Consider the following 27,401-nt stretch of genomic DNA (forward strand, 5'->3'; position numbering starts at 1 on the left):
CTAATTCCTGTGTCTTATAAAGTGCTTTTTAGCATCCATCTAGGAATGTGACTTATCTCCATAAAACCTGTTTGTGTTTCAAAACTCCAAATCCTAGCATCTAGAAAGGATTTTATATTCACACTGAGCTCCTGGCTAGAGCACAGGAGGACACTCACAGAAACCCAGTGGTAGGGTAGGTCTGAGTTTGAATTGGAGCATGCTTTTTGTAGGATTTTATTTTCCGAGTTTCTGAGGTTAGTTGGTGTCACCCAGCCTTGAGAAGTCATTTGCACTGCTCCACTGAAACTCCCAGCACTGACTTTCTCTTAAAGTGCCTATTCTTCTTACCTTAAGTTTGTACATTTGAGACCAGTAACAACCAGCCAGTTTCTTTCCATCTTCAAGTGTGAAAGTTTTCCACTCTTCATTATCTCATGAATCCAGTCACCAGTTGTCACCCTTTGAGTCTTGCATTGTCATCGTCATTGTCTCCCCCTGGTTCTTGCCCAGTGCTGATGTGATGTGTTGGAACCAGACTTGGCAGGAAGTGTGTATAAACTGTCCAGTGGTGGTGCTCTGACAAAAGAAAAGAAGTCTCCTTTCCATTCCAAATCACCTAAAGACGCTAAACAGTAATCACACCTTACTTTGTAAGTTATTAGAAATGATCAATACACATACTTTTCTTTTATTCAATTTTCTCGATTTAAGAAATAAAATATTTTTGATCTTTAGCATGCTGGACTATGATACAGAGAACCTGAACTCTGAAGAAATTTATAGTTCTTTGCGAGGAGTTACAGAAGCCATTGAAAAATTTAGTTTTCGAAGCCAAGAGGATCTGAATGAGCCAATTAAGCGAGATGGCAAAAAGGACTGTGACATTGTAAGTATCTTCAGGCTAATAGGGAAATGTATGTCAGTCAAGGGGTAGTTACTTTAGACCCCAGGCATTACTGAGCCTGCTCCTTATTTTCACCGTGTAGTTAGAACAGTATGAAGAGACCCAAGATATGTTTACAAAATTTTAAGTGTCTTTTTTTTCTTTTTAGAGAAGTGGAGAGAGTATATGAGGGGAACCATAGCACCTAAGCTTCCCCCAGTGTGATGGGGACCAGGCTGTGAAAAATATGAAATGTTTGTTTGTCTTCTTTTTTTTTTTTTCTTTTTTCATTCTTTCAGTGTGCTCTTCTTTGTCCCTGGACATATTCTTGTTCCTAAGATGTGATAGAAACACTAAGACTGAGAGACTGGGTGGTGGTATAGCCAGCAGGGTATACTTGGTACAGTGCACAAAGACCCAGGGTCAAGCCCCTGGTCATCAATCACCTACAGGGAGGAAGCTTCATGAGCAGTGAAGCCGTGCTGCAAATGTGTGCCTTTCTGTCTCTTATCAAATAAATAAAATAGAAATAGACTGGACTGGGCAGCAGCATGGCCCTCTGTGAGCTCTCGTCTCATGCAGAGATGGGCAGATACATTGGCAGGAAATTGCAGTGCTGTGGGGTCAGCCCAAGACCCTCTAGGCCAGTCTCAGTGTTCAGGAATCAGGGCCTGCAGGAGACGTGAGTCTTATTTTCTGAGCAGTCGGCGTTTATCAGACTAAGTGGGGAGGTTGCAGTCTGAGAGAGGAATCTCTTAACTCTCTGTGGGCAATCTGGGGAGAGTAGCATTTCCTCTTGGTGATGAATGAAGGTTAAGAGTTTCATGTTGAAGAGGCCACACAGGTTGGCTTGGGAGGGGAATTTCCAGCCAGTATCTTTTTTTTTTTTAATATTTATTTTTTATTCCCTTTTGTTGCCCTTGTTACTTTATTGTTGTAGTTATTGTTGTTGTTGTTATTGATGTTATTAGATAGGACATAGAGAAACAGAGAGGGGGAGAGAAAGATAGACATCTGCAGACCTGCTTCACCGCCTCTGAAGCGACTCCCCTGCAGGTGGAGAGCCAGGGGCTCGAACCGGGATCCTTATGCGGTCCTTGCACTTTGCGCCGTGTGTGCTTAACCCACTGTGCTGCCACCTGACTCCCTCCAGCCAGTATCTTTTTTTTTTTTTTTTTGCCTCCAGGGTTATTGCCAGGGCTCGGTGCCTACACCACAAATCCACTGCTCCTGGAAGCCATTTTTTCCCTTTTGTTATCCTGGTTGTTTTACCATTGTTATGGTTATTATTATTGATGTTGTTGTTGTTGGATAGGACAGACAGAAATGGAGAGAGATGGGGAAGACAGGGGGAGAGAAAGACACCTGCAGACCTGCTTCACTGCCTATGAAGCGACTCCCCTGCAGGTGGGGAGCCAGGGGCTTGAACTGGGATCCCTACACCGGTCCTTGCGCTTTGCACCACATACATTTAACCCACTGCGCTACTGCCCGACCCCCCCCAGCCAGTATCTTAACTTGACTCTGTGGACACTGGAGTCTTTGAAAACTTTTTAGCCATGAAAGTGGCTGTTTTTACTTAAACTTTAGAATGATTGCTATCAATCTGTGATGAAAAATGATTTCCAGAGAAAGTTGAGCTAGTCAGGCATGAGCAGAAACAGGCAAACCAGAAGTTTCTGAGCAGAACAGTTAAGTAGTAGGTCCTGGTGCAGTTCAGTGAGATAGCATCATGGAGGGAGGAAAAAGGTCCCTGCTACCCTTCTGAAATTTGGTGAACTTCGTCTTGAAAATAAGTTATTTGTAGAACCTTGGATATATCTAAGCACATATACCTGTGGGTTGTTGGATATTTCTATATGAAGTTTAGGCTGGCAGTTTAGATTGGAGGTAGAAATTGACACTAGTGTGGTCAGGGTGTGGTGCAGTAGATGGGGTATTGGACTCTCAATCTTGAGGTCCCGAGTTTGATCCTCACCAGCACATATACTAGAGTGATGTCTGGTTCTTTCTTTTGCTGTCTTCTACCCCTCTCATTAATAAATAAATAAAAATATTAAAAATATATATTTAAAAATTTTGAGACTAATTACCTGATGAAAAGCAAGAAAAAAGTGAAGTAAGCCAGGGAACGGGTAAGGACAAAACTGTAAGGAGCGTCCTGAAGAAAAGAAGTCTGGGGGAGGGAGATCAGGGATCGTCATGTCACGAACTCTTCACTGACAAAGGACTTGTACTTCAAAGTGTTGTGGAGATAATGGCTTTTATGGCCATAAGATGAGGTATGACCCAGACAGATACTATTGTAGAAGTGCAACAACGAGTGAAAACATTCACAGCCTGTGTTACACAGCATGCACGTGACGACATCATGCTGCATGTTCAAAAAACCAGAGGCTGAGGAGATGTCTTGGGAGTAGAGTGCATTCCTTGCACACAGGAAGCCTTGGCTTCAGTCCTTCCTTGGAGTGGTATGTAGCAAAAAAGGCCAAAACAAATAGAGCATTAGCAAAGCAGTGCTCTGTTGTCTCTCTTGCACATAATAAAAAAAAGATTAAAGCCTCTTGTGTACACATAGACTTATGCATAAGTACATATAAAGGAGTAGAAAATACACACGAAAATGCTAATGGCAGCTTCATCTCTGGAGATGGTTATTAAAAATACTTCAGACTTATTTTGAGGGAGTCGGGTAGTAACGAAGCAGGTTAAGCCCAGGTGGCGCAAAGCGTAAGGACCGGCATAAGGATCCCAATTCAAGCCCCCAGCTCCCCACCTGCAGGGGAGTCACTTCACAAGTGATAAAGCAAGTCTGCAGGTGTCTTTCTCTCTCCCTCTCTGTCTTCCCCTCCTCTCTCCATTTCTCAGCATCAATAACAACAACAATGAAAACAGGGGCAACAAAAGGGAAAATAAATATTAAAAAAATTTAAAATATTTATTTTGATTTTATTGTTAGTATAACACTGCTCCTCTGACTTACGGTCATACTGGGGATGAACTGGGTACCCTTCCCCAAGGCTGCCTAAACTCACTGCATGACAGGGTCACCCTGCAAAAGGGAGCCACCGGGCAACTGCCTCAGAAGAAGGGATCCAAGAGTCTGCAAAGGAACTAAAGCGGCTCAAACTGCAGGGACCATGGCATAAATTAGCTGAAGACAAGACTCACAGACTGTCCTTGGGGAAATATTTAAGATTGTTGTGGCCCTCAAGAACAGCTCTGAAGGTCAGGGCTTTTTCAAAGGGAAAATGAGCTGCCTGAAAGGCTCGAAGCTCACCGTGGTTGGGGGATTACAAAGCGGTTATTTGGCTCACCACTTTGTGGGAGTATTTACAAGGAATTCACAGGTGGTTGGGCCATTCGAGGTCTTGTGATGGGGACTAAGAGGAGTCTGTTCCTGGTGCTATGCAAGGGCCTCAGTGAGAAAATGCTGTTGTTTGTAATGCAGGTGAGGGGAACAGCTCTGGTGCACACAGCTCTGTGAGTGAGGGTGTGAGGCATACCACATTCTGTTTTTAAGGGTCTCTCCAGAAGGCAAAGCTACTCATCTCAGAAATCCTATGGATAAAGTCAGCCACCAGGGCTGGGGAGATAGCATAGTGAGTGTGCAAAACACTTCTATGCCTGAGGCCCAGAGGTCCCAGGTTTGATCCCCGGCATCACAATAAACCAAAGCTGAGTAATGCCCTGGTCTCGGTCTCCATCTCTCTCTCTCTTTCTCTCCCTCAGTACATCTCTCTCTCTCTCTTTAGAATAAAATGAATGAAATACTTTTTAAAATTCAATCACCAAATTACAATATGAAACAGACTTTATGTGTAAATTCATGAATGAACAGATAAAAACAAACATACCCCATTTCCCTTAAGAAATCTTGCAAATGAGGTATTTACCCATTGAAACACTAGCAACTTTTTTTTTTTTTGCCTGTGGCCAGGTTTCATGTGAGAGGTTTCTCCTAATACTTCTGAATAAGTAAGGAAAAGTTTGCTTAAAGTTCTCCAAAGGAACTGACATGTGTTCTGTACCCCAGGTGTCCCGAGACGGAAGCATTGCCTCCCCTGCCACCGACGGCCGGGGAGGCAGTGACGTGGTGGAAGGAGGCAGAACAGCTCTGGACAACAAGACCTCCCTGCTCAACACCCAGCCTCCACGTGCCTTCCCTGGACCGCGGGCACGAGAGTACAATCCCTACCCCTACTCAGATACCATCAACACCTACGACAAGACGGCATTGAAGGAAGCCGTGTTTGACGACGACATGGACCAGCTTCGAGATGGTTTGTCTTTCTCGGCTTTCATGTTTCCAACCCTGAAAATGCCTTCCAAGGGCTTGCCGTGGCAGGCTGCCTCTGGACATGCTGATTTAGGGTAACATCAGTCGGCCACCAAGCTCCTACTGTGCAGACAGGCACAGCTGGCACAGCAGTGAAGAGAGGATGCATACTGCTGGGCCGCTAGATACTTTTTGTGTGGCGTCGAAGCAGTCCGCAGCCACACAGATCTTCTAGATAGCAGCTGACTGTCCCCAGCAGAGGGCTTCAGTGAGGCACTAGCACCGAGTAGAGACCTGGAGAGGACAGGAGGGGTGCACGGGGGTGGGGGGGCGGTGAGGTGAAGGCACAGCAGTCTCAGTCTCGCATAGGGCGAGGCATCTGTGAAGGCCTCTGCCATGGGCTTTCCCACTTTCTGAATTCTAGAAAGTAAAGGGCAGAAGCGTTCCTAAAAGACTTCCCTGTTTGTCCACACCAGGGTTGATCGCTTCCTTCTGGCTCCTATAGCGGGGAGAGAGAAAGAAAGTGTCTCAGAAACACTGAGCACCGAATTTCCTTGGCTTCGTGCTGAACCAAGTGTTTATGTATGTGTATATATAGGTGGAGAGACTGAGATTCAGGGCGGGGGAGACAGCATAATGGTTATGCTGAAAGACTTCCCTGCCTGAGACTCCAAGGCCCCAGGTCCAATCCCTCACACTATCATAAACCAGAGGTTAATTAAGTAAGTAAAAAGAAACAGATTCAGAAAGGTCAAGTTACTTCCTCCAAACATAACATGCTTGGTATGAAACAGGACAGTCTAGTCTGATTTCCGCCCCCTTGTCGTCAAGGGTCTTTTGGTGCCTGCATGATGACTCTGTTGCTTCTGCTTGCTGGCTTGCTTGCTTTCTCTCTCTTCTTCCTCATCCTCCTCTTCTCCTCCTCTCTCTCCTCCTCCTTTTTTCTTTTCTTTTCTTTTTTCTTTCCTTTATTCTGAAAGACACAGAAACAGAGGGCTGAGGGAAAGAGACACCTGCAGCACTACTCCACTAGTGATCCTTCAGGTGGAGGCTGCAGCCTTGAATCCAGGCCTCTGTGCTGTACCTGATGTGCCCCAGACTGACCTCTAGTGTCTCTAGTGTATCTTTTTTTTTTTTGCCTCCAGGCCTATCTCTGGGAGTCAGTGCCTACACTATGAATCCACTGCTCCTGTAGGCCATCTGTTTATTAATGAGAAAAATAAGAAGAGCGAGAGAGAGAGAGAGAGACGGAGAGAGAGAGAGAGAGAGAACCAGACATCACTCTGGTGCATGTGATACCAGGGATTGAACTTGGGAACTCATGCTTGAGAGAGTCCACTGTTTATCCACTGTGCCACCTCCAGGACCACTAGGCTATTTTTTTTTTTCCATTGTTGTTGTTATTATTGTCATTGCTGTTGTGGTTGTTGGACAGGACAGAGAGAAATTGAGAAAGGAAGTGAAGATGGGGGGGGATGAAAGACAGACACACACCTGCAGACCTTCTTCACTGCTTGCAAGGTGACCCTCCTGCAGGTGGCGAGCTAGGGGCTCGAACCAGGATCATTGTGCTACCACTCAACCCCCACCTCTAGTTTATTTTTCTGACTCTGAGTTAGGACCTTTACTGAATTAAGTAAAGCATATATCTGGGCTCTGTGTACTGGGCAACAAGCGGTGAGTGGCCCTGTACTGATTTGGACTTGGTTTTTCTAGGAGTAGACAGCTCTTTTTATTGCTCATCGGATTAGTACTTCATTTAATTTATCCATTTTCTAGGGACCAGGTGGTGGCGCTCCTGGTTAAGCGCACACACTACAGTAGTGTTCAAGGACCCAGGTTCAAGACCCTGGTCCCCACCTGCAGGGGGAAAGCTTCACAAGTGGTGAAGCAAGGCAGCAGGTCTCTCTCTCTCTCTTTCTCTCTTCTTTCTTGATCTCCCCCTCCTCTCTCAATTTCTGTCTATCCAATAATAAATTTGCTGACCTTGTTTTCTGATGGAGTTGATATTAGGGTATAGTCTGTTGTTATTCACTCATTGTGTAAGCTTAATGAGAAAGCAGGTAGGGGAAAGTAGACTTCTTTAGTATTTCAGACATTCTTATGTGTTTGTTCTTTAACCTCAGAAGCTAAAGAATCACACATTACAAATTTAAATAATGAAGAGGGACTTTTGGGGAGCCAGGTGGTGGTATACCTGGTTGAGCGCACGTCACAATGCACAAAGACCCTGGTTCGTGGTGCCTCCCCCCCCCCCCCCCGTCCCTACCTGCAAGGGGGAAAGCTTTGCAAGTGGTGAAGCAGGGCTGCGGCTTTCTCTCTGTCTTTCTCCCTATCACCCTCTATCACCCTTCCCTCTCAATTCCTGGCTGTCTCTATCCAATAAATAAATAAAGAGAATTAAAAAGAAGGGCTTTTGGAGGTTTTCTCCACTGTATATGAAATACATGTCTGAGATAGCTGTTTTTCCTCACCCTGTGTCCCTCTCTCTGGAGTAGAAGGGGAAAGAAGGGAAGGAAGGGGAGAGACACTAAATATCAGTACTTAACACCAGACCTCATACCTCTGCTTTTCCAGTTAATCTGAAGGGATGGCCTGCTGAGATTCAGTGTGAGGTGGGAGCAGCAGAGAACCAGACTAAGGAGTGAGGAAGGCCAGAGGACAGCAGTGGCTCTCCTTCCCTGGGCAGATGGGAGAGCCGGGAGCTCACTGACTGAGAAGGAGCACCCTGAGCAGGGAGTCCTTACAAAGTCACTTCTGTCTGTGTCTCGCCAGTGCCCATTGACCACTCTGACTTGGTGGCTGACCTTCTGAAAGAGCTGTCCAACCACAATGAGCGGGTGGAGGAACGGAAAGGCGCCCTGCTGGAGCTGCTCAAGATCACCCGGGAAGATAGCCTGGGCGTCTGGGAAGAGCACTTCAAGACCATTCTGCTCCTGCTGCTAGAGACGCTTGGAGACAAAGATGTGAGTGAGGCCCGTTCTCGGTCCTGATACTTTACTGTTCCACAGTATGGGTTGGGCTTTAGCTTTACTTCCTGTGTTAGACTTACTGTTTCTGTCAAAACACTATGCAGATATTCTCTGAACATGGGCCAGAAAGGTAATGTTTTTATTTGAGACAGGCCCCATCTAAACGAATATGCATGTTCTCTCTGTAACTGGGTTTGTAGTAGTCATGGGAACTTGTTTCTGTGTCAGTTTGTGCTGTATAACACGGGGGACAATTTTTTTCCCCTTTTTGTTTTATTGCAAACAATTATTCCTGGGTCTTGGTGCCTGCGTGATGAATCCACTACTCTTAGTGTCCATTCTCCCAGCCCTTTCCCCATTTTTTTTTTTTTTTTGTCTTACTGATAGAAACAGAGAGAAACTAGGATGGAAGAGACAGAGAAGGAGAAAGAAAAAGAAACACCTAAAGCACTACTTCACTTGTGAAACCCTCCCCCCTGAAGATGGGAGCTGGTAGCTAAACCAGAGACCTTGTGCAAGGCACCACCATCTAGCCCCAACTCAAAAATTCTTAAAACCTTATAAGTGCAGAAGGTAGATAGCATAATGGTTATGCAAACAGACTCTCATGCCTGAGGCTCCAAAGTCTCAGGTTCAATCCCCCGCACCACCACTAGCCAGAGCTGAACAGTGCTCTGGTTAAAAAAAAAAAAAAAAAAAAAAAAAACTTATAAGCATAGAATGTCACTTTCTTGTGGTCCGGGTGATGGCGCAGTGATAAAGCTTTAGGCTCTCAGGCATGAGGTCCTGAGTTTGATCCCTGGCAGCACATGTGCCAGAGTGATGTTTGGTTCTTTCTCTCTCCTCCTATCTTTCTCATTAATAAATAAATAAAATCTTAAAAAAATAAAATAAGAAAGAATATCACTTTCTTGATGAATTTGTCTTGTCTTTCTCTGTTTATGTTTTGTGTGTAATTGAGAAATTTATTCTTTTTTTTTTTTTTGAGAAATTCATTCTTGAGGGGACCGGGTGGTGGCACACCTGGTTGAGTGCACATGTTATCATGTACAAGGACCCGAGTTCAATCCCCCTGTCCCCACCTGCAGGGGGAAAGCTTTGCCAGTGGTGAAGCAGGGTTGCAGGTATCTCTCTGTCTCTCTTCCTCTCTACCACTCCTTTTCCTCTCAATTTCTTAGTCTCTATCCAACAAAAAAGATAATTTTAAAAAGAGAGGGAGAGAGAAATTCATTCTTGAAAGGCCCTGTTGGATGCTGCATTCTGTGACTGTCTGTCTTGGTTTACCTGTGTGTGTTAATGGTTCCTCTTTTATTATTATTATTATTTATTTATTTATTTTCCATTTTTGTTGCCCTTGTTTTGTTTTTGTAGTCATTATTGTTGTTGTTACTGATGTTGTTGTTGTTAGATAAGACAGAGAGAAATGGAGAGAGGAGGGAAAGACAGAGGGGGAGAGAAAGACACCTGCAGACCTACTTCACCACTTGTGAAGCGACCCCCCTGCAGGTGGGGAGCCAGGAGCTTGAACCGGGATCCTTATGCTGATCCTTCTGCTTTGTGCCACCTGTGCTTAACCCGCTGTGCTACCGCCCAACTCCCATGCACGATTCCATCTTAATTGGCCCAGCAGCAGGTCCAGAAGTGTGTTTGAGAGGCCCTCTCCATTCACACAGTGACAGACAGGTGTTTGTGTCAGGTCTGTAGTCTCCTGGGCCTGGAGACTACAGACAAAAATAGGGGGGCCAAGCAGTGACACCCTTGGTTAAGCTTATACATGACAGTGCACAAGGACCCAGGTTCAAGCCCCTGATCCTCACCTGCAGGGGAAGAGCTTCATGAGTGGTAAAGCAGGGCTGCAGGTGTCTGTCTGCCTCTTTCCCTCTATCACCCCCCTCCCCTCTCAGTTTCTATCTGTCTCTATCTAATAATAATTAAATTAAAATATTTATTTAAAAAAAGAAAGAAAAAATGGGAGTATGCATGATGGAGAGCTCAGGGGACAGGGCTAGGCAGGATATGAAACATGGCCTGGGTTGTGTTGGTGGGAATTTATAGAAGCTGGGGGAGAAGAGTCTGGTGACTGTCCTGGGGCCACTCAGTGCTTTTTGATGCTAGGGGTGAGGACTTGGCACAGGAAGAGCAGAAAGAGAAGGATGCTGGGACAAGACCTTTCTAGCTTTTCTTAAAGCATTGGCTGCTGATGCACTTGTACTTGCTTGGGCTTTGTACAGAGATGAAAATGATGTCATGTGGAGGGCAAGTGGATAGTGTGTTAGTGTGTGAATCGCACAGATGAGTGACAAAGAATCAGGATGTACTTTTTGGCTCTGTTTGGTGTAAACTCTGCTCTCTTTTATTGAGATTAGGAGTCTGTTTAGAGTGGCTTTGCTCCAGACGCATGACTAGGACCTCAAACAACTCGAGGCCTGTACAGGACCCGCCCACCCCTGCCACACACACACTCATACACACGCACGTGCGCGTGCACACACACACACACACACACACACACACACTCCCCATGACCTCACCACAGAGAAGGTCAGGATTAGCGACAGAATTCCAGCTGTCCTGAGGGTGTCCACGGCTTTCCAGGTCTTATTGTTTTCTACCTGCCCGTTTACTGTTCACTAAAAGTGAGCTTGCATTCCTATGCCTCAGCAACTCTGAAAATCTCAGGGGAACAGATGATGACCCATAGATGTGTCACCTTTATTTCATCTCAGTTGGTCACCACTGGCTGGTTCTTGACACTGTGCCCATAGACATGCTGCTGTCCTCACAGAGCTAATGGTCTGGTCTCTTAAGAGAATCTCTTGTCAAGTATGTTGTGTGGTGTGTTAAAGTGTCTGCAAGGGGAGAATCTCTTGTCAAGTATGTTGTGTGGTGTGTTAAGGTGTCTGCAAGGGGCCAGAGTGATTCAGGGCTCGGTGCTTGGTGTTGCTGGGTTTTGCTGACTATCAAGTTGAGGAGAATGTTGTTATTGTTTGCTGATATCTCCCTTTCCCGTTGCACTCTAGCATTCCATCCGAGCGCTGGCATTGAGGGTATTACGAGAAATTCTCAGAAACCAGCCGGCCAGATTCAAAAACTATGCTGAGTTGACGATCATGAAGACTCTGGAAGCCCACAAAGATTCTCACAAAGAGGTAAGCCAAACGTGTGACCCAGGGTGCTTGAGCGGACAGGCCTGGGAGTGTGGTTACGGTGTGGGGGGAGGAGCGTGACTGTGTGCTGGAGCTTCAGAAGATCAGCAGTGTGATGAGACTGTGCTCTCCGTGCTGTCACAGCAGCGTGGCCGTGTAGTTTGGGGTCCATTCCTGCTTGCTAGGCTCCCCAGCCTGCTTCCCACATATATATGGAGCTTGACCTGCCCTTGTCGACTGCCCCAGTCAGCGGTTGCTGTGACTTTGGTCCAGAGGAGGGCTCTGCCATTGTCTTCTGGCCTGGCTGTCTGCTGTGGAAAGTGGAGATTGACTTTGAGAGTCCTGAAATAAGTTAAGTCCTTATTCCCATCTCTAGGCCAGTCAATTTCACCTCTGTGCCTCAAGAGTCCTGTGGGTCACATAGGACCAGATTCTCACTGCTGCCTCAGAAATGAAGTGGGGACATTCCGTAACTGGAGGCTCTGCCTTTCCAGTACGCTCCTCTCTGCAGGGCCCGGCAGCTTTGCCCCACCCCTCACCCTGTAGGTCCTGAGCATCTAAAATGCTGGCACACTCCCTGAGGTTCCTGGCCCCTCGGATACCTGTTAGAGAATAGAGGAGATGTTCACATCTGTGCCCTGAGTAATTCATAGCCCCATGTTGGACAGTGACCTTCCGTTAGCTTACTGATGTTTCTTTGGGCTCACCAGCACATACTCGTGGCTACAGAGAGTGGGGAGGTTGCTATAGGTGTGTTAAAGAAAAAAGAGGGGCCGGGTGGTGGTGCACCTGGTTGAGCGCACATGTTACAGTGCTCAAGGACCCAGGTTCAAGTCCCTGGTCCCCACCTGCAGGGGGAAAGCTTCATGAGTGGTGAAGCAGGGATGCAGGTGTCTCTCTGTCTCTCTCCCTCTTTATCTCTCTGTACCCTTTTGATTTCTGGCTGTCTCTATCCAATAAATAAAAATAAGAGGAAAGAAAGAGAAACAAATATATCTCAGTCACACCTCCTGGTAAAAGGCACTGTGGAAAACTCATTTGTTTAGAACTTTAGAAAATGTGACATAGTATGTAATAAGTTTGACTCCAAAGTGCGATACCATCTCCTGGCAAACTCAGTCTCTTGACTCACATGTGACTCTTTAGAGAGAGCATTTGTATGTTCAGTGATAAGAACACTCTCACGTCTACCAAAGAACTGAGCCCCAGGGTGGGGGAAGATAGCATAATGGTTTTGCAAAGAGACTCTCATGCCTGAGGCTCTGAAGCTCCAGCTTCAGTCCCTAGCACCACCATCAGCCAGAGCTGAGCAGTACTCTGGTAAAAAAAATTTTTAAATAAAAATAAAAGAACTGGGCCCCAAATCATGTTTTTTCTTTGTTTAGCAGCTGTGTGACTGCTCAGAATTCTGCAGTTGTGTGACCTCCTTAAATCTCTGCCTTAAATCTCTCAGTCTGGGCACTTGTCCCTTGACGTTCCTAGAGCAGCAGTGGGCAGCATATGGGGGGTAGGACTGACAGCAGCTGCCCCCAGACTTGACTGTGTGATGCTCACACCTGAGAACAAAACGCTTTCCTTTTGCAGCAGCTTGTTTTACATGTGAGATGAGCTGATTCTTCCTGAAGAAAGAAAAGGAACTTCAAGAGATCCTGTAGTTTGTCAGCACTTAGTGGCAGAATCTGGAGCTGAGCAATGTCCTGTTTCTCAGGGACAACTGACTGATTTTTTAAAAAATATATTTTATTATTTATTCCCTTTTGCACTTGTTTTTTATATTGTTGTGGTTATTATTATTGTTGTTGTTGTTGGATAGGACAGAGAAATGGAGAGAGATGGGGAAGACAGAGAGGGGGAGAGAAAGAGAGACACCTGCAGACCTGCTTCACTGTTTACGAAGCGACTCCCCTGCAGGTGGGGAGCTGGAGGCTAAAACTAGGATCCTTACGCTGGTCCTTATGCTTTGTACCACCTGCGCTTAACCCACTGTGCTACCACCCAGCTCCCTGACTTTGATTATTTTTAATATTTATTTATTTATTCTCTTCTGTTGCCCTTGTTGTTTTATTGTTGTAGTAGTTATTGTGGTTATTGATGTCGTCATTGTTGGATAGGACAGAGATAAATGGAGAGAGGAGGGGAAGACAGAGAGAGGGAGAGATAGACACCTGCAGACTTGCTTCACTGCTTGTGAAGTGACTCCCTTGCAGATGGGGAGCCAGGGGCTTGAACCGGGATCCTTAAGCTGGTCCTTGCGCTTTGCGCCACCTGCACTTAACCCGCTGCGCTACTGCCCAACTCCCCCCTGACTTTGATTTTTAACAGCATAGTAGTTTTCATTGTTGTTCTGGTTTTTTTTGTTGTTGTTGTTGTCCTGGGAATTGAACTCAGAGCCCTTACCACCGAACTCCATCTCAACAACATTTAGTTATTCAGACAGACGGAGGGCAGGGGAGATGGCGTAATGGTTATGTAAAGAGACTTTCTTGCCTGAGGCTCCAAAGTTCCAGGTTCTATCTTCCTTGTCACATAGGCCAGAGCTGAGCAGTACTCTGGTAGAAGGAAGAAGAAAAATAAAAAGGAGGGAGAGTGAGAGAGAGTGAAAGAAACCATAGCACTGAAATTTCTTGAGGTAGGAACGAGGCTGGAACCTGGGTCATGTACATGGCAAAGCAGCACACCATCCAAGTGAGCTATGGTTGCCAGCCTCCTTTAACAAAGAACATAATGAGAATATCTGATAAAAAAAAAAAAAAAGAATAAGGTGAAATAAAATTCACGAACAGAGACCCTAGGTTCAGTCCCCAGCACTACTGTAAGCCACTGTAGATGAGTGATGCTCTGATCTCTCTCTCTCTTCTCTCCCTCTCACTCTCAGAAAAATAAATCTTTAAAAAATAAATAAAATTGATGTCCATTTCTGGCACTTACAACTTTGCCTTTGGGGGGTGTCTGTCTTTGTAAGAGGCAGCCTGGTCTTCAACCTCAAGGCTCTCACAGTGAACCCTAGGAACTACCAGGCCTGTTATTATGTCTGAGGACCCAGCATCAAGCCCCTGGTCCCCACCTGCAGAGGGAAACTTCACAAGCAGTGAAGCACTGTTGTGTCTCTCTTTCTCTATCTCCCCCTTATACCTATATCCAAAAAATAAGTAAATGTATTTTTTAAAGTGCTACAGTTAAGTGCAGGTGGCGCAAAGCACAAGGACTGGCCTAAAGATCCTGGTTCAAGCCCCCGGCTCCCCACCTGCAGGGGAGTCGCTTCACAAGTGTTGAAGCAGGTCTGCAGGTGTCTTTCTTTCTCTCCCCCTCCTCCATTTCTCTCTGTTCTATCCAACAATGACGACATCAGTAACAACAAGGGGGTCGGGTGGGTGGTAGCAAAGCGGGTTAAACACATGTGGCGCAAAGCGCAAGGACCGGTGTAGGAATCCCAGTTCGAGCCCCCGGCTCCCCACCTGCAGGGGAGTCGCTTCACAGGCGGTGAAACAGGTCTACAGGTATCTATCTTTCACTCCTCCTCTCTGTCTTCCCCTCCTCTCTCCATTTCTCTATGTCCTGTCCAACAACACCGACATCAATAACAGCAATAATAATAACCACAACAACGATTAAAAAACAACCAGGGCAACAAAAGGAAAAAATGGCCTACAGGAGCAGTGGATTCATGTTGCAGGCACTGAGCTCCTGCAATAACCCTAGAGGCAAAAGAAAATAATAATAATAACCACAACAATAAAAAAAAACAAGGGCAACAAAAAGGGAAAATGAATAAATAACTATTTTTTTTTTAATTGCCCAAGGAAAGAGAGCAGAAAATTGTAGCTTAGAATAATTGAGAAGCACCCGGTAGCCTTGAAACTCTTATAACCCAAGGGTCTCAGCTCTGCTGTGACTGATAAAGCAGATAAAGCAGGTGGAGCAAACACAGTGTTCCAGAAGGCCTTTTGGCAGGCCTGCTCTGTTTTGCATGCTTTCACACTCACCTTGACTTAGTGCCCTTGTAGTTTTCCTTAGGAAACCTCATTCTGCCACTTCTAAACTCACACATCAGTTTATTTATGTGTGAGCTACAATTTTTGCTTTTGTTCTTTGCCTTTAAATATTTTCTCATCATTTTTAATCAGTCTATTTCCATTCCTTGTTTCTGTTTTGTCGGGAAGAATAGTTATATGCACAGAAAGTTTATTCTTGGTGTGTTGGTGCTGAATATTGCATATAATAGCTCTCTCATCATTATGTGGTTGTCCGGCTTCCTTCCTTCTTGCTCTCTCCCTCCCCCTCTGTCTCTCTGTCTCTCTGTCTCTCTCTCCATCTCTGGGACTTCACTGCTCCAGGTAGATACACACACGGGGTAGGTGCTGGGAGTATAGAAACAGACAAGCAGACAGACAGCGGCACTAAAGCCTCCTTCATCTTGGGGCTGGGTTCAAACCTGGTTCTTGTGCAAAGCAGCACACTATCCAGGTGAGCTGTGCTGCTGGCCCTGCCATCTCTACAATCCATCATTCAGATACTCTGCAGACATTCGTGGGAGAGCATCCAGAGTGGTGTTTTTTGTTTGTTTGTTTTTGCCTCTAGGGTTATTGCTGGAACTCATAGTATGAATCTATTGCTCCTGGAGGCCATTTTTTCCCTTTTTGTTACCCTTATTGTTTATCGTTGTTGTTATTATTACTGTTGTTATTGCTGTCATTGTTGGATAGGACAGAGAGAAATGGAGAGAGGAGGGGAAGACAGAGAGGGGGAGAGAAAGCTAGACACCTGCAGAACTGCTTCACTGCCTGTGAAGTGACTCCCCTGCAGGTGGGGAGCCAGGGGCTCGAACCAGGATCCTTACTTGGGATCCTTACTCGGGTCCTTGGGCTTTGCCTCAAGTGGTCTTAACCCGCTGCGCTACCACCTGGCACCCATTTGCTTTTATTTTTCAAATAGGAAACCCATTCTCAGGAAAGGGTACTGTGCACAGAGGTCTCAGGAAGGGGTGCTGTGCAGAGATCTCAGAATCTGTTCCAGGCATTGCGCCTCTCACACTAGCATTGGTACTCTGTTGTAGGCCAGAGAGAGAGAAACTGTTACACATTTGTATAGCTGTTATGCTATCTCCCTAGCTTGACTTGATATCCCCTACTTCATTATCTGATTCCTTGTTTTTTCTTTATAGTAAATAAATTTTCAACAGCTCATTCAGGATCCAACCTCAGTTTGTTTAGCTTGTTGGAGAAGTTTACTTCATAGATAAATATAAAACATCACTGTTATGTCTAGTTAATCTTATGACTTCAGGGAATTTGAAAAATAAAACAGACCAAAATTATTTTTAGCAGATACCTAGCAAAAGAATTTTAACAGGATAGAATGTTGGACTTTCAAGTATGAGGTCCTGAGCATAATCCCTGGCTGTAGATGTGTCAGAGTCATTCTCTAGTGTGTTCTGCACACACACACACACACACACACACACACACACACACACACACACACTAATAAATAAAACAAACAGTATTTTTACAGTAAAGGAAAACTTTTTTCCACCTGTGGGAGGAAGTTTCACCAAAAGCGGAGTTACAGTTCACATGTTACAATGCACAAGGACCCAGGTTCAAGTCCCCAGCCCCACCTACAGGGGGAAAGCTTTGCAAGTGGTGAAGCAGGGCTGCAGGTGTCTTTCTCTCCCGTCCTATCACCCCCTTCCCTCTTGATTTCTGGCTGTCTCTATCCAATTAATTAATTAATTAATTAATTAAAATCTTTATAGAAAAAAAGTGGAGCAATGATACAGGTGTCTCTCATTCTGTTTCTCTTTCCTCTTTCCTTCTCTATCACCTCTACAAAGGAAGGAAAGAAGGGAGGAAGGAAGGAAAAATAAAATTATTGCTGGAAACAGTAGAGCAATCCAGGCACAAAGCCCCAGCTAAAACCCTGGTAGGAAAAAAGATAATCTTTGAAAGACAAGTTTTCTTTAACCAGAACACTGCTCAGCTCTGGTTTATGGTAGTGCAGGGGACTGAACCTGGGGCTTTGAATCCTCAGGCAAGAGAGTCTCTTTGAATAACTATTATGCTATCTACCATCTTTCCCACCCCCCACCCCCAAAGATAAGTTTTCTACTTTCTCTTACCCAGTGTGCTGTCTTATGCATTCCTTTTGGGAAATATCATGGCCAGAGAGATGCATGGTTATGTCAGACAAGGCATTTTGTAAGCTAGTATTCAGCTTCAAGTACCAATTAAATCACTGTGCACATCTTTACTAGACCCCCTGCATTTGGGGATGACCCTTAGAAGCCTTTGTAGGCATCAGCCTTGTGTCATTTGATTATGGAGAACAATACATTGCAGGGGGGGGGGTAGATAGCATAATGGTTATGCAAAGAGACTCTCCTGCCTGAGGCTCCAAAGTCTCAGGTTCAATCCCCTGCACCACAGGCCAGAGTTAAGTAGTGCTCTGGTTCAAAAAAGAAAAGAAAACTTGGGGTGGGGGGTGGATAGGACTGGCTATTCAAAGAGTTGGTCAGTGCTTTGGTTAAAAAAGAAGAACAATATATTGCAAAAACCTGGAGGAATTACTTCACCTCTCTGGACCTTGCGTTTTTCTTATCTGTTAGCCTAGGGGGTGGACTAGATGATTATCTTTGTTTCACTTAGCCTCAAGATAATAGAAGTCGGTATTGAGTAACAGACCTAAACCTGTATAGATTCTAAAGTTTTCCATGTGCCCACTGGGAATTGCTGAGAAGTTCTGTTTCTCTCTTTTTTTTTTTTTTTTTTTAAAACATTTTATTTATTAATGAGGAAGATAGGAGGAGAGAACCAGACATCACTCTGGTACATGTGCTGCTGGGGATTGAACTCGGGACCTCATGCTTGAGAATTCAGTTCTTTATCCATTGTGCCACCTCCCGGACCACGAAGTTCTATTTCTTTTATAGTTTTTTTCTTTCTGTTTTGCCTCTTAACAAAAATAAAATAACTTAAAGGTAAAACTGCCAAGCCAGCAGTCTGACGCTATTAGTACAAACTCTGGTAAATATTACATAATGGGAGGCAGCAAGGAGTGTGAATGACGTCATCTGCAAAGAGCATGTGATTGTGGCCTAGGAGGTAGTGCAGTGGATAAAAGTACTGATCTCTCAAGCATGAGGTCCCGAGTTCAATCCCCAGCAGCACATGTACCAGAGTGATGTCTGGTTCTTTCTCTCTCCTATCTTTCTCATAAATAAATAAATAAAATCTTAGAGAGAGGGAGAGAGCAAGTGACTTAGTTAAGAGTGTGGGGATTAACATTCGGTTCAGACTGAAGAGTGAAGTGCCGGGTGGGGGTAGATAGTGTAATGGTTATGCAAAGAGACTGTCTTGCCTGAGGTTCAAAAGTCCCACACCAACTTAAGCCAGAGCTGATCATTACTCTGCTAAAAAATGAAAAGAAAAAAGAAGTAAGAATGAAGTACACAAAGAATTTGAAATGAGCTAGAATAGTACTGAGGTGACTCTAGTCAGAAAGCAGTGAGGGAAGGGAATCTAGCGCTGTGAGTCGTGAAGCAGCCTGGTCCAGGGGGAACGTGGGTTTAGAAGACATACCTAGGCTCAAGCCCCATGAGCCAGAACTGTCCTGGGGGTAGCATTCCACCACAATTCCTGGAGCTTCACAAAGAGCATCTGAGTACCAGAGAAGTCGTGAATATGCAGGAAGCAGCTCTGAGGACCATTTTTTTAGTGTCAGAAACATTGGAGGTTGGCGTTTGGAGATGATGGTTTTCTTCCTGCTTCTCTGCTGACTCTGACCGAGTCATAGACCTGAACGAGTCATAGACCTGAATATCCAGATGTTGCCCTGCCCGGTGAACTAGGACAGCAGCAGTGTTCTTATGCACTACGAGGCCTGCCCTGCTGAATGTTTGTTTGTTTGTATATTTGTTGATTATATAGAGACAGAGAAACTGAGAGGGACCAGGTGGTGGCAGTGGCACACCTGGTTGAGCACACAAGTTACAATGCTCAAGGACCAAGGTTCCAGCCCCTGGTCCCCACCTGCAGAGGGAAAGCTTCATGAGTGGTGAAGCAGGGCTACAGGAGTCTCTCTATCTCTCTTCCTGTCTGTCTCCCCCTTCACTCCCGATTTCTGGCTGTCCCTCTCCAACAAATAAAGATAATAAAAAAAATTAGTAAATAAATAAATGAGAGGGGATGCCTGTAGCCCCCTACCCATTCTGATTCCTCTTCATTCTCCCTCATTGGCCCCAGTCTTACCCAGGTTGGACAGAATAAGTTTCCTCCTGAAAGCCTTATCACATTTGAGCAGCATCACCCTGAATCTGCTTTTCTTTTCTTTAAAGAATTTATTTATTTATTCAGGAGAAAGATAGGAGAGAAAGAACCAGACATCACTCTGGTACATGTGCTGCTGGGGATTGAACTCATGATTGAAAACTCGTGGTTGGGCATCCAGTGCTTTATCCACAGTGCCACCTCCTAGACCACTGAATTTGCTTTTCCAAGCAAGTTGTGATGATGGCTGTTTAGTTAAGAGATCACTTCAGACTCTTATCTTCTGAGAGGTGTGTGTGTATGTATATATATTTTTCAGAGAAAAGCATAGTGAGGAACAAAAGTTACAGTTATATAATAAAATAAAAAGTCTTGATACTTTTTACCAATAAACTGAGACCTAGAAAGTAGAAGAAAAAATACCCCCCCCCCCAAATTACCGGACAGAATGTTGATAACAGAATCAGGTCCCGGACTTTGACTGTAGAGCCTTTCCCCTCTTCTCTCTGACACGGAACCTGCCTCACGAGAACTAGCACCACAGGCTCAGGTCCATGGTGGCACTCGACCTCATGTCTTAGAAGGTAACCTGCCAGTCCTCCATTACAGTCTCTCCAGTGTGCTGGTTGGTGGTAAAGCTAGGCAGCCATCATGTTTCCTAAGGTCTTCCTAGCTTTCCCAGAAGATGGCGCCAGCTTTTCCCTTAACTTCCAAGTGACCGCTTCTGAAGGCACTTGCCTATCTGCTTTCCTTTAGAACTTTCTCATTCAGCTGACTACTCTGATGTCTCTGTGAGGGGAGCCAAATCAAACTGTGCGAACTTAAAAACACGCAGTCTGAATTCTGACAAGTTCTGTGCTCTAGAAGAAACCTTATCTCTAACCAAACGTTCATCAGTATTCTGAGTAATGATCTCATCTGGGGAGTGAAGGAAAAAAAAAAAAAAGCTAGATGAAGAAACTGCTTTTCCTAGCCAGACACAATCATTTCACTAGCTTTGAAGAATTCCTAGACTTCTAACTAGACTGTAGCAAAATCAGCAGCTGGGAAGCTTCGTTCTCCCCAGGGTGGATTGTAACCCAGCCCGCTTGGCCCTGCTGTCTCATGAAAGTGCGTGCAACACCCGTTTTCAAGAACCTTCTCCACATTGTCGACTAAGCCATATTGTTCACCTTTCTCTCTGCTGTCCATGTTTGCTTTTGTTCTGTTTGCTTACATTTATAATCTTTGCTTCTTATGTTACATAGAACACAGGGGCAAAACCTAAAGTTCACCCTGAGTCAGGCAGCTGGCCAACAGCTGGGGGCTTGGCATATAGAGGGAAGTTAAGGAGAACACCTGTCTGCCTTGCCAAAGAAATGTCTCGCTTGGGAGACTTTCTCTAGTACCATAGAGGAGAGGGCCTCCAACTTACTCTCAAAGTGTAGTCTCTGTATTCTACTTCAGATATTTCCAGAGAATCTCCTTGTATTAAGATACTTGTGGTTCAATGCTTCATGCAGGTGACATCTAGTATCTCTGGAGGTTTTTATAGGAGGAAGTTGGCTTTGGGTTTGCATTTTAGCTCAGTAGATCTCAGTCTGTTTACCCAGCAGCACAGTGTAAGTAGCTTCACTTTTATGTTCTAAGTTTCATTCCCATTTTTAAAAATCCAAAACTCAAGGGTTCCTCACATGGTATCACTTAGTTTTCTGACCAAACATTGGTTTCTTTCAGAAGGAAGGCACTGATTTGGGAGCATAGTCACTTTATTCCTTCCTTTGTTTATTTCTTTCCTTTTTTTTTTTTTTTTTAAACCAGAGCACTGCTCAGCTCTGACTTATGGTGGTGTGGGGGACTAAACCTGGGACTTTGGAGCCTCTGGCATGAGAGTCTTGTTTGCATTAACCATTATGCTATCTACCCTCTGCCCAGAGCATAGTTCTCTTTCCAGGGCCAACTTAGAAGAGGAATAGACCCCATCTTCAGCTTTCTGCAAACCACTTAGTTGTCCATAATTTAGCCACTTACTTAATTACGGACTTTCCCAAGGATACCTTGTACTTAGACCAACTTAGATGGAGGAAGCTGAGGAGGAAGAACAGCACTTTATTGATGCATGATGGAGTTCATCTAAGAAATAGGCTAGCCCTCTTCAAATAGCTGGTTGGAAGTAGGGAATCAACTTCAACTAATTTTTCCAAAGGACAAGTCTGTTGCAGTTCCTGCATGATATCTGAAATAGAACTCTGGGCCTTATACAGGTATTTTGTTTTTCCAAAACTCAAGATGATTACTTTTAGATACCTTAGCCTGGGGGTCTGGCGGTAGCACAGCAAGTTAAGCACACATGGCACAAAGTGCAAGGACTGTGTGAGAATCCCGGTCTGAGCCCCCAGCTCCCCACCTCCCCACTTATCTTTCTCTCCCCTTCTCTTGTCTTCCCCTCCTCTCTCAACTTCTCTCTGTCCTATCCAACAACAGTGACATCAATAGCAACAATATAATAATAACCACAACAATGATAAAACAACAGAGGCAATAAAAGGGGAAAAAAATGGCTTCCAGGAGCAGTGGATTCCTGGTGCAGGCACGAGCCCCAGCACTAACCCTGAAAGCAAAAATAAATAAGTAAAAGATATCTTAGCCTACCTCCTCCTAACTTGGACTGGTCCTTAGTTGAATGTGTAAATGCAAGGGGAAAAAAACAACATATAAATGCAAATAGATTTCAGTGTGTGTTTCCCAGAACTCCAGGGAATTGCCCTGTCTGGAGGCCTGTGCTTAGAATTTCCCTTTGACCAGTTCGCTGTTTTTAATTTCAGCGTGGCTTTGCTAGGACTGTAGAGGCCAGGGAGGGCCTCCAGATTGTGCCCCCAGAGTCTGTTGTTATGAGGACTGAATCCCAGTGTGGTGTGTTCACAGCAAATCGGTCTGATGAGAAGATGGCAGGACTCTGTTTTGTAAGAAATCTCATGCCGGGAGTTGGGTGATAGCTCAGCGGGTTAAGTGCACGTGGTGCAAAGCTCAAGGACCAGCGTAAGGATCCCAGTTCGAGTCCCCGGGACCCCACTTGTAGGGGAGTCGCTTCACAGGCGGTGAAGCAGGTCTGCAGGTGTCTGTCTTTCTCTCCCCCTCCTCTCTCCATTTCTCTCTGTCCTATCCAAGAACACCTACATCAATAACAACAATAATAACTACAGCGGTAAAATAACGGACAACAAAAGGGAATAAATAAATATTGAAAAAAAAAAGAAATCTCATGCCTTTTTATAACTCTGTGGCTTTGTGTATTATGTCTTGATAGCAATCAAGGGGTATCAGATAGAGCCCCATCTTACAGATGAGGAAGTGAAGTGTGGTCCTTATGATGAGCATCGCCAGAACTTACTCCCAATTTCCTAAGCCCAAGGCTTATACTCTTTCACCACTTCTTCCATCTCTCTCCTTGTCACTGGGTTTCACCTTTAACTTCCTCCTGTATTATAGAGGGTCTTCTATCAGATGGTAACCTCTCGAACACGTACTTAGTATACTCCACTGTGTTGAGATGTTGTCAGAGGTCCCATGAAGGAGCCCGCTTATGAACTCTGTGTAAAAGTCACTGGCAAGATTCTGTCCTGAGCAGAGATTGTTGGGAAAGGAACTTTTGTAAAGAGTCTCCTCAGGAAAACACTATTCAGAGAGCTGTCTCCAAGCCTTTCCAGCTCCCTGGCAAAGTGGCACCTCTCAGAAGCATGGTATTGAAGGCATTCAGATTTCTCTTCCCGTAGGCTTTGCTCTAGTGAATGGGTTGACTCACATACTGTTGGAATGCATGTTTGTCTTCAGGTCTTACCTTCTAGGGCAGAGACTCACAAACTGTCATGTATTTGTTTATTTATTTATTTAGCACTGCTCAGCTCTGGTTAATGGTGGTGTGGTTAATTAATGGTTAATGGGACTGAAACTGGAACCTTGGGAGTCGGGCAGTAATGCAGCGGGTTAAGCGCACATGGTGCAAAGCACAAGGACCAGAACCAGCGTAAGGATCCTGGTTCCAACCCCCTCTGCTACCCGCCCCCTCCCTACCTGCAGGGGAGTCGCTTCACAGGCAATGAAGCAGGTCTGCAGGTGTCTATCTTTCTCTCCCCCTCTCTGTCTTCCCCTCCTCTCTCCATTTCTCTCTGTCCTATCCAACAACGAGGACATCATCAACAACAACAATAATAACTACAACAATAAAACAAGGGCAACAGAAAGGGAATAAATAAATATTAAAAAAAGAAACTGGAACCTCAGAGCCCCAGGCGTGATAGTCTTTTTGCATAACCATTATGCAGTTTCCCCCACCTCTCAAACTGACATGTGAAAAGACTCCTGGGGCCATGTGGCGGCACACCTAGTTGAGGGCAGGGCAGGCATTACAGTGCACAGTGACTCAGGTTCAACCCCCTGGTCCTACCTACAGAGTGGTGAAGCAGGGCTGCAGGTCTCTCTCTCTTCTTCCCTCCCTCCCTCCCTCCTTCCTTTATCTTCCCCCTTCCCTCTTGATTTCTGGCTGTCTCTATCCAATAAATAAATAAAGATAATTTTTAAAAAGATTGTCCCAAGTGTAGTGAAACAGACTGCTGGGTTCCACCCCTATAGTCTCTGATACAGCAAGTCAGAGATGGGACCTGAGGAGATGTGAGATGTGTTTCTCACAAGTTCCCAGGGATTCTGTTACAGCGCGAGACTTATTATTTTTATTATCTTTATTTATTTATTGGATAGAAACAGCCAGAAGTCAAGAAGAAGGGGGAGACAGAGAGGGAAAGAGAGAGGCACTGAAGCCCTGCTTCACTACTTGCAAAGCTTTCCCCTTTCAGGTGGGGCTGGGGGCTCGAACCTGAGTCCTTGCGCATTGTAACGTGCGCTCAACCAGCTGCGCCACCACCTGGCCCCCAGCATGAGACTTCTTTCCTAATATTTTCCCCGAGAACCCTCCATACCCGCCTTTCCATGTCCCCCTCACCCTTTAGCCAGACCAGTCTAATTGGCTTTCTGTAGCAAAATGAGCTAGAGGAAGTGACGGCACCCATGCAGTGTTCTGCCAGGTCTCTGTCATGTGGGCCTCATTTTGCACTGAGGCGGCTGTGTCACCCTGACTCTACCCCAGCAGCCCAAGGTGCTCGCTCACTGGGGGGACCTGTGTTTCAGGTGGTACGAGCAGCTGAGGAGGCTGCGTCCACCCTCGCCAGCTCTATCCACCCAGAGCAGTGCATCAAAGTGCTCTGCCCCATCATCCAGACCGCAGACTACCCCATCAACCTCGCTGCCATCAAGATGCAGACCAAAGTCGTGGAGAGGATCGCCAAGGAGTCCTTGCTGCAGCTGCTCGCCGACATCATCCCAGGCTTGCTACAGGTAGGCCCATGTTGCCCGGGCTGTGGGGCTGGGGCAGTGGCTGCTGTAGTCCCGTAGCTCGGTGCTCAGTTCTGAAAGGCACACAGGCGGGCAGTGGCAGCCTCTACCTCAGAACTTGTGAAGCTGGGGACTTGGACACCTCATACCAGCTCTTTTTTGCTAGTCCACCATTGCCTGAGTGGAGATGGGAGATTATTTTTGGCAACCTAGAATCTGTGACTCACTGAATGAGGTTTGTTTACTATAAATATATTTTGATTTTTTATTATTATTTAAAATTCTTTTTCTTTTTTTTTTTACCAGAGCACTGCTCAGCTTTGGCTTATGGTGGTGCAGGAGATTGAACCTAGGACTTTGGAGCCTCAGACATGAAAGTCTGTTTGCATAATCATTGTGCTATCTACCCCTGCCCTTAAAATTGTTTTCTTTATACTTCTCTCTCTTTATTTCTTTCCTGTTTTTAAATAAATATGTTTATTTACTTATTGAATAGAGACAGAAATCAAGAGGGAAGGGGAAGGAGAGAGACACCTGCAGACCTGCTTCACCACTCATGACACTTTCCCCTGCCCGTGGGGATTGGGGGGGTCAAACCCATGTCCTTGTGCACTGTAACATGTGCGCTCAACAGGTGCGCCCCCACCAAGCCCCAATTTTTTTTTCTTTGTTTTTTGTTTATTCCTTCAGCAAACCTTAACTGCACACCTGTGGGCTTTGGTTCTGGACAACGTGGACAGTGGTATGCAAAATCAAATAGCAGGCCTGGTTCTCTCTGTCTAGCAAACAAACAGACTGAGGTCTGTGAGAGGGAGGTGTCAGCATACAGACTCTGAGAGGTGAATGAACAGCACTGGCAGCTATAGGTGGCCACACCATGTCCTGAGTTACTGTGTCAGTACGGGAGCTGCAAGTGGAGCATTCGGGGCCCAGGGGCACAGAGGTGCTTTCTGAATTAGAGCAGCACAGAGAGAAGAGTCCATAGATGGGGTGGTTTGGAGTGGAGTCCTGAAGAGAAATATTTTAGTGGGAAGGTTAGGGTAAAATGAGCTTCGTGTCCTTCCTTCTTTCCTTCCTTCTTCCTCCTTCTATTTATTTATTAGTAGATAGAGACAGAAAGAAATTGAGGGAGTCGGGCAGTAGCGCAGCAGGTTAAGCGCAGGTGGCGTGAAGCACAAGGACCAGTGTAAGGATCCTGGTTCAAGCCCCTGGCTCCCCACCTGTAGGGGAGTCGCTTCACAGGTGGTGAAGCAGGTCTGCAGGTGTCTACCTTTCTCTCCCCCTCTCTGTCTTCCCCTCCTCTCTCCCATTTGTCTCTGTCCTATCTAACAACAACAACATCAATAACAACAACAATAATAACTACAACAACAAAAAACAACAAGGGCAACAAAAGGGAAAATAAATTTAAAGAAAGAAAGAAATTAAGAGGGAAGGGAAAGATAGGAAAGAGAGACACCTGCAGCCCTGCTTCACCACTCATGAAGTTTTCGCCCTGCAGGTGGGGACCAGAGGTTTGGACCCAGGTCCTTAAGCACTGTAACACGTGCACTCAGCCAGGTGCGCCACCCAGCGCCTCTCTTCTTACCTTTTCCTTTCTCCCCTCCCCTCTCCTCCCCTCCCCTCCCCCTTCTCCTTTTCCTCTCCTCTTTTTCTTTCCTTTTTTAAAATTATTTTTCTATTTTTTATTTATAAGAAGGAAACATTGACTAAGCTATAGGATAAGAGGGGTACAGCTTCACACAGTTCCCACCACCAGAACTCTGTATCCCATCCCATCCCCTGACAGCTTTCCTATTCTTCATCCCTCTGGGAGTATGGACCCAAGGTCATTGTGGGATGCAGAAGGTGGAAGGTCTGGCTTCTGTAATTGCTTCCCCTCTGAACATGGGCGTTGACAGGTCGATCTATACTCCCAGCCTGTCTTTCTCTTTCCCTAGTGGGGAAGGGCTCTGGGGAGGTGCAGCTCCAGGACATATTGGTGGGGTTGTCTGTCCAGGGAAGTCTGGTCGGCATCTGGAACCTGGTAGCTGAAAAGAGAGTTAACATTACAAAGCCAAACAAATTGTTGAGCAATCGTGGACCTAAAGGCTGGAATAGTGCAGATGAAGAGTTGTGTGTGTAGGGGGCTCTGATTTGTAGATAGCTAGTAGGCATATTTTAGTTATATTCCAAAGGGCCTGTGGCTATACTAATGTTTTTTGGTTTTGTTTGTTTGTCTGTTAGCCTGAGCCTGAAATCTGATATGCAGGAGGATCCTAATTATTTTCTGGGGAGATGATGTCATGGCTGGCAGATGTCAAAGCTGGATCAGGGAAGAGAGTAGCTCCCCAATATGGGGGAGGTGTATAAATATTGTTGACTGTAAACCCCATTGATTTGATGTGATCGGGGGCCCATATTCAGCTTAGGAGCCTATGTGACCTCTGCATCCCTGTAGATCTGAGCTCACATTCGATGGTCATAAGTAGGAATGTTCCAAGCTGCCCCAATATCAGGACCCATCTTCCT

General features: G+C 45.4%; 1 protein-coding gene across 11 annotated transcripts in view; it reads left to right on the plus strand.

The window, feature by feature from the left end:
• Positions 1-27,401, plus strand: part of CLASP1 (cytoplasmic linker associated protein 1) — a 248,558-nt gene that overhangs the window by 201,361 nt on the left and 19,796 nt on the right. For all 11 annotated transcript variants that reach the window (XM_060177959.1, XM_060177960.1, XM_060177962.1 and 8 more), the window contains 5 exons: positions 718-868; positions 4,902-5,148; positions 7,920-8,110; positions 11,137-11,265; positions 24,687-24,893. In XM_060177959.1, the coding sequence (XP_060033942.1) occupies positions 718-868; positions 4,902-5,148; positions 7,920-8,110; positions 11,137-11,265; positions 24,687-24,893 (925 nt within the window). The remainder of the gene's footprint in view (positions 1-717; positions 869-4,901; positions 5,149-7,919; positions 8,111-11,136; positions 11,266-24,686; positions 24,894-27,401) is intronic.

Source organism: Erinaceus europaeus, chromosome 18 (genome assembly GCF_950295315.1).
Source record: "Erinaceus europaeus chromosome 18, mEriEur2.1, whole genome shotgun sequence".
Lineage (NCBI taxonomy): Eukaryota > Metazoa > Chordata > Mammalia > Eulipotyphla > Erinaceidae > Erinaceus > Erinaceus europaeus.